This window comes from Telmatherina bonti (assembly GCF_933228915.1).
Source record: "Telmatherina bonti genome assembly, chromosome: 20".
In the NCBI taxonomy this organism is placed as follows: Eukaryota; Metazoa; Chordata; class Actinopteri; order Atheriniformes; family Telmatherinidae; genus Telmatherina; species Telmatherina bonti.
This window is the reverse complement of record NC_136618.1, coordinates 14808261-14818678: the sequence shown is the minus strand read 5'-3', so window position 1 is coordinate 14818678 and position 10418 is coordinate 14808261. Positions and strand designations below refer to the sequence as shown.

The following is a 10418-nucleotide window of genomic DNA, read 5'->3' as shown; positions in this document are numbered from 1 at the left end:
TGGTTAGACCAACTTTGTATATTAATTGTGCAACTACTACAAAAATGTTTGGGTTTTTTTTGTTTTTTTTTTAAAATAAAAATTAAAGCTATTATTGTCATTTTGAGATCACTAACATTTACACAAGGCATCTTAATACTATATGGTTGTAAGATTAGTACATAACAGCAGGTGGAGTGATCGTCTCATCTTTTGGTACAAGTGGAGATGAAAGCACAATTCCAAATTTTTCTGCCAAAATAACAGGAATCTCCTCATCGTCGAGATCCCTGGTCGTGGTTTCCAGCAGCCCTCCTGTTTCTTTTGATGGAAATGTGATTGTTATGAGCCTGCGTCCGATGTAAGTCAGCCTTCCGTCCGGTTTTAAAACCGTGCAGAGGGACTTGCAAAAGAAAATGGAGCTAGGAGAAGTTTGGTGGTACTGGCACATCTCAGTGAAGTCTTCCAGACACCGAGGTTCAAGGGTGAACTTGTAGATCCCTGTCCAGTCTCCATCTTCGCCTCTGTTTTCTTCCTTTTGCCACTCTAAAAAATGCATTCCCATTATTTTTCTTATGCGGTAAACTCTATGGCCCTGCTCCTGAAGACCATCAGTGTCCAGTGAAAGGGGGACACTGTAACCTGGAACACCGAATCCGACGTCGCAGAGCCACCGCCGCCCTTCCAGGTTCACCACCAGAATCAGATGGTCAAACGGAGGCCCGTAGCACTCTGTTATGGGGTTTCTCACCTGGCCTGATAGTATGGTCACCTGGAAGCCGAGTTTAGTCAGCAACCAGGAGAAAAGGGAGTTATTCTCAAAGCAAAAGCCACCGCGGCGCTGATTTACAATCTTGTCGTACAGGAAGGGTATGTTAGTGTGGACCCGTCCGCCGCTGTGCACCGTGAGGTCTTCAAACGGAACCGACAGCAGGTGGCAGGTGTGGACCGAGCGCAGCAGCTCCAGGCTGGGCCCCCCTGCAGCACCCCCAAAACCAATGCGCCTCAAGTACTTCTCCACGTCCATGTCTGCGGAAGTCATGTCAGCTCTCACCACATCAGCACACATCACTTTACTTTCACTTTCCTCCACGACTTATAACATGCAGATATAATGAAGAAGAAAAAATAAAGAATAAAAGACGACACACCGATTAAAGTTTAGTCTCCGTGTTGTGTAGCTTCTTCCTGTTGGTGTAGCCTAGTGTGGAAGAGGAGGGTTCAAACTTCAAAGTACGTCGCATTGAACACAGGCAAAGAGTAAACGTGAAGAAAACTGAATTTTCTAGTCAAACAAAATGTTCGGTGGCCCACGAATTACTGAAACTTGTAGCAGACAACTTTATCTGCTTTATGAAATATACAGAAAACTTCGAGGGGGATTGGACAGACAAAAATGATACTATATGCATGCTGTAGGCTATTATAAAAATAGTTACTTGCCCTATAAAGGGTTAAACGCAGCCCTAGATCTTTATTATTCCCATGAAAAGCTTTTTTCTTTTTTTTTTTAGCACCTTGAAGAAGCAAAAACAAAAAACTAAAATTTGCGAATTGGTGGGGTCTATGCCATTGTCTTTCATAGGGCCCAGAATTCTTGGCGGTGCCCCTGCTCGTGAGCCACCATCCTCCTGGGTTTAGTGTTTCCCTGCTGCAACACACCTGACCCAAATTAAGGCTCATTAACAAATAGGTGCCGAAAATGATAAGTTTTTGGAGAACCTTTTCATTTGTGTCAAGTGTTGTACCAAGAAAACACTAAAACCCACAGGATGGTAGCTCACGAGGACCTAAGTTGGAGACCCTTGGTGTAGAACAACTAAGTTGACTATATCACATGCTGCATTCACTTGCACTTCGGGTGCCTGAGGTTTACTCAGGCAAAGATCAGTGTGTACAGGGCTATTTGCACAAAGGTTAGGATTCTTTAGAGTTACCAATGGTTGAGGAAACAATTAAATCAAACAATACATGTAGAGGCGATTGCTCCTATGGAAAAGCATCTGTACTAAACCTACTTTCAATCAAAAACTAATAATATTCATTTTCGTGTTAAAGTGTGTCTGATAGAATATTTGGTGATGAGTGGATTTGAATGACAGTAATGCTCATTAACCCGGACTATTAAAGTATTTCTGTCGAGAAAGTGTTGAGGTAAGAGAGACTAAATACTTTCTGAAGGCTATCTTTGAAATGTTCCAACACCTTCAGAAAACATTTGATGAGCAGACTGCTGAGACTCCCAAGTGCAAGTGAATGCAGCATACACTAAACTTCTATGTTGCTCTATAATGTTCAACATCAGTGTTGTAACCTCGTTTTTTCATAATAAGTGCATGATATTTGGCTTGTCTACATGTTTTCTACCCCGACTGTTTACATTTCATTAAGAAGTCATAAAAGTCTGTAATGTTTAAACTGTCAATAGTGGTAAAGAGAGGCTGATAAAACTCAATACGAATTAGTTATGCCTTTTTAACATGCCATAACTGGAAAAGCATGTTATAAACTGATTGAATGAATATTTTCTTTTACTTAATTTTGTTTTTCTTCTTTTTTTTTTTTTTTCTTTTACATTCATCTCCTGTCTGGTCAAGTGACGTCACGTGTCGACACTCCCTTTTCCCCAGCAGAGGGGAAAAGATGGCGCCCACGCACGTACTGAGATGCTGTCAACGGGGTTTAGCATGGATACCTGTGATTTTTATCGCCCTTGTCGTCTGCTGGTCCTATTACGCCTATGTGGTGGAGCTCTGCATCTGTAAGTAGACGTCCTGTTGGCTTCTGTTGAATCTCCACAGGCTTTAAAAGGCGCTGTTTTAACTGTGCTGTCTACACAAACAGCTGCTGCCATCAGGAAGTGAATCTCAACAATGGTGTTGGCAAACCTGTTCAGATCCACATACAGCTAATTATTTTAGCTGCCACTGCGCCGGCTTGACCATTTTTCTAGGGAAATATGCCTTGAATGGAGAGAAACTTTCGGATTGAGGTTTTAGCATCTACCTTCTTCTCTTTGTGGGTTTATTTGGAGTGGATGGAGTCTGGATGGAGGAAAAAAAACGCAAACTAGACTGAATTTGACTGCCTGGCCACATAAACAGACTACTGGGACCAGTAATTAGCCTGGCACATATGTTGAGCTGCTGGTTGATTTAGTTCTCAGGGCTTTTACCCTAAAATGAAAGTGCTGTAATACTGTCGGAAAAAAAGGCGAATTAATGGGACTGAACTGATGATTCACAAAATGTCTATTAGTAGTTTATCAACTTTTTCTACATTGAGATCACAAATATACCCTTTTATAAGATTTAATGTAAGGGTTAGATGTTGTGTATAATTAATGTGAAGAGTAAAAAAAAAAAAAAATGCTGCTAAAATCTATGTAGAAAGCTTTCAAGAAGTTTCTGTTAAAGGAATGAATGAGTGAAAAATACTTTAATCCCCAAAGGGAATTTCAATATTGTAGTAGATAATAAAAATGAACTAGAGGAGGTCTTGTTCAGGAGGCTGCTGTCAGGAATGATCTTCTGTATCTTTCAGTCTTACAGCGGACCTGAAGAAGCCTGTCACTGAACACACTTTGTTGTTTCAAAGTAACTTGAGTTGTATTTAGGCTCTGAAATAAATCTCTTCCGGCTCATGTGATCCCTGTCCTGCAGGTTTTATGACATGAACAGTGTGTTTTTGTTTTTTTAAAATATATTTTTCCATGTCTGAAAACATTTGCCATGTGTAACATGTGGTTTCATGTTGGTTTATTCTTATTTGTAAATTATGCTATGATCTTTCACACTCATTTTTCACAGCAAACCTAAAAATGAATATAGCAAGTTTATTTTGTAGCTTCATTATTTTGCAACAAATCCCATTGGGGATCATTTATATAATGCTCACTTAATAAGCCTACTATCTAATCTGGCTAATACTGTTGCTCTCTGTCTCTTGCAGTCACCATTCCCAGTATAGGAGAGAAGCGTAAGTGTTTGAAGAGATTAAAACTGTCTATTTAATCCACTGTGTGTGAGTACATGTTTACTGAAATTACTCCTTTTGCCACTTACTGGTAAAATCTCCCTTAGGTCTCTTGAAATGCACTCTGTAGACTTGGCTGGAAATGTTGGCACACAAACTGCTTCCTCTCAAAGTGCTGAGGCTTTTCTGTTTCTTCCTTAATCAGCAGTGGCTATTTGCTTTTACTCTTATTAATTATGTAGGTGTACAGTTACTTCCGCCAGCTCATAGCCTAAGTAACAGTAGAAGTGTTCAGTGTGCTTATATAAACCAGATTGCTTTAATTTTTTTCCCCCCTGCTGCTCTGTTTGTTTTTTCCCCCCAATCCAGTTGTCTACCTGATATTCTTCCACCTCTCCTTCATCATGTTTGTGTGGTCTTACTGGAAGACCATCTTCACCAAGCCTGCCAACCCTTCCAAAGAGGTACTATAACCCAACTCTCAAACAATCCCTCTCTGTCTGCATGTCTGTAACCCCTTGTTTAGATTAAATCTGCCTGATTAGTTTACTATAAGTGGGAAGAAACCATGTGCTGCTCTTCCCAATCCAGTTTTGCCTGCCAAAGGCTGAGAAGGAGCGTTATGAGAAGGAGGAGAGGCCAGAGTCCCAGCAGGAGATCTTGTTGAGAGCTGCCACTAGCCTGCCTCTGTACACCCGCACTGGTGCTGGAGGTCTGTAACATCAGACGATGAGAATGAATTTGCCTGTGTTGGTTACAGCGATCCGATTATGACATGTGTTATGATTGTGTTACCACGACTCAGCAATCCGATACTGCGATCGCTGTCAAGTTATCAAGCCGGACCGTTGCCATCATTGCTCTGCATGTGACATGTAAGACGATCATACTGGAGGGGGAAAAAAAAACACATTTACATATTTTCTCAGTACTTACAGCCGTTTGGATCTTTTTGTTTTTAATCTGTCCTTTTTCTGTTGTTGCTTCTTTGTCGTATGACACAGGTGTGTGCTGAAGATGGACCACCACTGCCCCTGGTATGCAAGACCTGCTTCCTTAAGTCTCTTACGATGATTCATTCTTCATGCCAGGCATAGTTATTCTGAGTCCATCACACTGTTGAAAGTGGAATGCCAGAACTGCTCAGAAAATACTTGATGATCTTTGGTGTGTTTTGGATTAGTTAAACAAGGGATTTGTATTTATTTGGGGTAACTTTATGAGAGGCTCAAAGCCTCCGCCTGTTTGTAAGGTTTCATGTATGATCTCTGGTCAGAAAGTGGTATAAAATGTGACTTTTGTGTGTCTGCAGGGTGAACAACTGTGTCGGATTCTCCAACTACAAGTTTTTCATCCTTTTCCTGGCCTACTCACTGGTGTACTGTTTGTTCATTGCAGCCACGGTTTTGCAGTATTTCATAAAGTTCTGGACAGTGAGTAAACAACGCATGGGAATCTCTTTAGTGTGTGTGATTATTCCCGTTTGGCTGCACGGCGAAGCCAGGATGAGCATCCTTTGAGTTGGTTGTGCATGGTGCTGACCTCTCCTCTGTTTCCTCCGTCCTCGTTCACCCTTCACCCTCTGACCCTCCTCTGTTTCCCCGTCTTTTATCCCAAGTTATCGTACACTGGGTCTTTGTTCTCCCTGATCTCTTTCCTCTGTTTTCCTCTCCACTATCAGAGCCATCAGTCACACCACTTGTGGCGGCGAACACCTCCTCTCTTTCTTCTGTTTTCTCTCTACTTGGACATCCTCTCATGTCTTCTTTCATCTCTTTGTTTTGCCCATTTTTGGCACAGTTTGCATATAAACCCACTCTTTTGTTACTCTTGTTCCCACCGTTTCACCAAACTTGGCCTTGACTTGAATTTGCTTCCTAACCCCCCTCCTCCTCCCCATTTTCTCCTGGTGTTGCTAACCAGTATTGTTTCTGTCTGTACTAAAGCTTTGCCGGAGGAAATCGGCAGAGAACTGCCCAAAGGTAACCCTGCCATCCTGCCGAGCCTGTAATTGCAGTGCCATCGACATCACTTCTATCTTAATGCGCATGCAGTGATGTGGTTTACGAGACTTCTCTATTTATTCTGTCACTCTGCCCTTTTTTTTCTTCTCTCATTTCTCTTTTTTTCCATAAATATCCTCAAAATGAAATTGTTGTTGATTACTGTCTTGCTTTCCTCTTCTCCCATCTCTTTGCCCAGAATGAGCTGGAAGACACTCACGCCAAATTCCACGTCTTGTTTCTTTTTTTTGTGGCGGCCATGTTCTGCATCAGTATTTTGTCCCTCTACAGCTACCACCTGTGGCTTGTAGGGAAGAACAGGTCTACTATAGGTAAGAACCAAACACACTGAACAGCTGCGTGTCTCATTTTATTTATTCATGATGTGAAATTGTCCTGTGTTAAATCTTGTTGGTTGGATGGCTAAAAGTTTACTAAATACATGTAAAGTCAGTCTTTATTAACAGCCTTTCAAATAAAGATTGTGTATGTGTATAGAACATTTTGAAACATACATAGTGACATTAGTTGTGTAACTTGTTTCTTATACGAAACTGTAGCAAGTGGTTATGAATCACATCTGCAAGTATTGATGAATTCTCTAAGTGTGAAAATGAAATTCAGAACTCATACAAAGTCATTTTTTTGCAGCGTCATAAAAAAGTGAGTGAATGCTTTAGGAGGAAACCGGTTCAGGTGTATTTGTATTTTTAATTTTTACACACCATATATTGCTTTATATGGTTAATTAAATCTTGCTTTACAAAAGCTACCAGTAGTTTATCCAGTAAGTCAGTTGTGGGGAACGCTGGTCCTCATGGGCTGGAATCCTGCAGGTTTTCCATGTGTCCCTAGTCCAGCAGGCTGGTTCAAATAGATCCAGCAGTTTATCAAGATCTGCACAATGCTTTACTCATTTGGTCTGTTTGAACAGGGAGATATTGAAAACTGTCAGGACGAGGACTAAGGTTCCCCACCCCTGCAGTAAATCATGTCTTACTGTGTCTGCGTCGTCTTGGCAGCCAGATGACCAAATATACCAGACTGCAGATCAGTGATGAAGCCATGTTTTGTTTACCCTAATAATAAACTGCTTTCACTATAAAGAAGGGACAACTTGCTGAATATCATTTAATTCAGAATTTTTACACTTCTGTCTCCTGACTCGGACGGCTACGTTGAATTCAGCAAATTTACTTATTTTTTTCCCTTCATGACTCCATCTGTAACTGCATGATCCTCTGCTTATATTTATGATTTCTACACAGTTTGTCAATTCTTAGTGTTTCTTTCTTTGGGAGAAAAATGTGTCAAAGCACCATTTCAGTGCATTCCAGCTGTTGTATGAGACATTGTCAGCATTGTGACAGATATAAGCTAAAAATGCCAAAAATCATTTTCTAACCTTCAGAATGTGACACCTTTTGGAGCAGATGTTAATGTGACCTTTTCTCATTGTTACTGTCTTGTATTCCAGTCTTGTTGTCCACCCAGCTGTTCTCAGCGTGTGAAGGTTGCATATTGTTTAATGAGATTCTCATCATGTTTCGTCCTCCCTGCAGAGGCGTTCAGAGCGCCGGTCTTTAGGACAGGTTCAGATAAGAATGGCTTCTCTCTGGGTTTCCGAAAGAATATTGCTCAGGTCTTTGGAGACCAGAAGAAGTACTGGCTGTTGCCCATCTTCACCAGGTAGCGGAGATAAACACCTTGTTGCGTGGATGATTTTTTTTTTTTTTTTTTAGTATAACATTCAGCTTTAAGCTGACACAGATGTTGTTAGAGAGTAATAGGTTGATGAAGCTCTGTTCACTCCAGTCAGGGTGATGGTCTGACGTTCCCCACTCGGCTGGTCAACGCTGACGTGGAGCAGGCCACTGTGACTCTGCATCCAGAGCCCAATAAAAGGTGATTCATCCTCCTGTATACAAACCGTGTTTGACTATATTTTTGAAAATCAGGCTCATGGTGTTCTGTTTTGCAGCATGGCTGAAGCCCCTGTGAGCCCCCTCAGCGAGTCTCAGAATCGCCTCCTAAGCAATGAGCCGCTCTCCAACAGCGTTGGAGAACCTCTGGCTGATAATTCCCTCAAATCAGGTGAGCTCCTGCAACAATATAATGCCTCAGATGGCAAAGGCAAAATAACTCAACTTACCGTGTTTTCTGTTTGCTTCACAGCTGAAAGTGAAACTGTCACAATCTCCATGGAGAGTGAGTCCTAACCAGGTAATCAACCACCTCTCCACCTGCTCCAACTCGCAGCCAAGCACTTGAATGTTCATTTATGCATGTTTTGAAGTCCTAAACATAATTTTTCTCTTTGTTCCCACAGGAGAAACGCCTCAGTCATCTAATACGATGCCTTAACCAACCCAAGAGTTTAGTTCATCACCTTGGCAACAGTCCCCCCAGCGCAAAGAGCATCCCCACAGACCCATTCAGTGTAACCATGGCAATGCAGGCTGCCAACCATCACAGCACAGTCATGCCTTTACAGCAGATTTGCATGGAGTCATAATCACCTCTCCCACCTACTCTCATATGAAATGTGGCGCAGGCTCATTCTCAGCCACACACACACATTTTGGCAGACATCCATTCAGCGAGATGCAGATTTTCTTGTGCTGTGTTTTCCTGTCACAACTTGGAGGGTTTCTTGATGAAAAAGCCTGGAAGGACTTGGAGCTGCTTTGTATTTTTAATGAGACTACTTTTTGCCAGAAGCTTCCTGGGTGCACCGAGGCTTGTTTTACAGGCACAAAGCTGCAGTGGAGTCAGAGCGGTACAAGCTGGAGCAGAGCAGTGTTTATTTTATTTTTTTTTCTTTGTCTTTAGAAAGGCAGCACATGCAGTGGAAACGGATCAGGTTACCCGCCTTTTTGTGTCTTATTTTGAAGTAACAATGTTTGGACTCATCTGTGGTTCGCGCTTTTTAAGATGGATGTTTTCCCCACCTAAAACCTGGACTTGTCTTCCTGAGAACTGCACTGCATGGCTCAGTGGACTCCTCCAGTGCACAGCAGTGAAGATTTACAGCTAGGTTTTGGGTGGCAAGTTGGATATCAGAGCACAAGATGGCGCATTTGCACTTTGTTGATTTTCAGTGTCCCATCAAAAAAAAAAAAAAAGTGCGGCCCCCTCCACCCACCTTCCCACCCACTTTTTTTCCCTCATTAAGGCATCCTTGTGTGTAATATCTTTGATCATGTGTTTGTGTGTGTATAAGAGAATGTTTATCACAGTGGAAGTCATTTTTCCTTCTTTAACAACTTAAAGACGCTAAAAGAATGACCTTTGTGTTTGCAGCCAACTGGTGTTAAACCTCGCTGCCTAAAAGTGGACAGTTTAACCTTCAGAGATGTTTCTCTCAGTGCAATGTGCAGCATCCTTCGCTAACTTTTCAGAGTCCTGACTGGTGATGTCTTTAGCCTGTTTTTTCTACAGCTCAGCGTTTCAAACGTTACCAAGACAACCAACTCTCATTGCCAAATAAGGGCTGGAATGTCAGGAGTTCTGACATCTGAACCTGAAGTGTTTACAGCATCCTAGCTTTATCTTAACCTCACTGGCCAGTGTCATCGTAACCAAACTGTATTCAGCAGAAACTGTGACAATGTTTTATGCAACATTTATCAGTCCCTCTCCAAACTGTTGCAGGTAATGATGTCCTTTGCAGTACCAGTGCATGCCCTGCAGGTGGCGACCAAACTGCTCTACTCACCATCAAGTCCAGGCTCCGTGCACGTTTAGTCTAACATGCAGGTGCAGATTTTCTTATGATGCGGTTTTTGGCATCACTGCTCTGCAACAACACGTCTAGATTTCCTTTTATAAGCTGGTTTCTTCAGACGGGCTGTAAAAGAGGTGTCGTCTGCAGCTTCTCTCCGTGTCGCTGTGTAATTGGGAATGAGCTCAGTGTTGTAAATTATTGAAAGCCTCAGATTGTGAAAAACTTTGGACAGTGCATTATCTTGTCAATGTTATACATCTGGTATGTGTATCATAGGGTCTGTAAAGGAAGAACTTAGACGGCATTAGTCATTTTCATTTTAACCAAATGAGAGAAGTTCTCTCCTTTCATACAATATTTTATTTTAGTGCAACTTTAAATCCGATCCGGGGGTGAAACGAATTCCTGATGTGTATCATTAATTATCACTAACTGGATAAGCCCCTCAATAACAGACTGACGTACATGTTTACAGCTATCTTGCGTTAAATGGAGTAGTGGTGTAAGTTTTGCTTGGAACTCTTCCCCCAGCCAAGCTGAAAAAAAAAAAAAATCACAGAAAAGACAGTGATGGCATTTGATTGAAAAGTTGGGGTGTTTTACAAACAGCCCTTTCTATTAACTTAAGTTTATATCTTTCTAAGTATGTTTTTAATTACACTTTATAAACCTCTATTTAGGGCATATTTATGACTGTATCATCACACTGTGGTTGGACCTCAAACTAGCAGATT

General features: G+C 41.6%; 2 protein-coding genes across 2 annotated transcripts; one reads left to right on the top strand and one right to left on the bottom strand.

Annotated features, from left to right (window-relative positions):
- Positions 1-154: 154 nt before the first annotated feature.
- Positions 155-1021, bottom strand: LOC306771076 (arylamine N-acetyltransferase, pineal gland isozyme NAT-10-like; the record flags this gene model as incomplete). Its single annotated transcript, XM_079260127.1, has 1 exon — positions 155-1021. One exon carries the CDS (start codon positions 1019-1021, stop codon positions 155-157), a length of 867 nt encoding a protein of 288 aa, XP_079116253.1.
- A 1600-nt stretch (positions 1022-2621) lies between these two features.
- zdhhc20b (zDHHC palmitoyltransferase 20b) lies at positions 2622-8537 on the top strand. The gene is made up of 13 exons (XM_079259412.1): positions 2622-2740; positions 3931-3957; positions 4324-4418; positions 4546-4666; positions 4760-4829; positions 4959-4991; positions 5267-5387; positions 6157-6289; positions 7520-7646; positions 7773-7862; positions 7939-8051; positions 8133-8180; positions 8287-8537. Exons 1-12 carry the CDS (start codon positions 2623-2625, stop codon positions 8174-8176), a joined length of 1092 nt encoding a protein of 363 aa, XP_079115538.1. The 5' UTR covers position 2622; the 3' UTR covers positions 8177-8180; positions 8287-8537.
- Positions 8538-10418: the final 1881 nt, after the last annotated feature.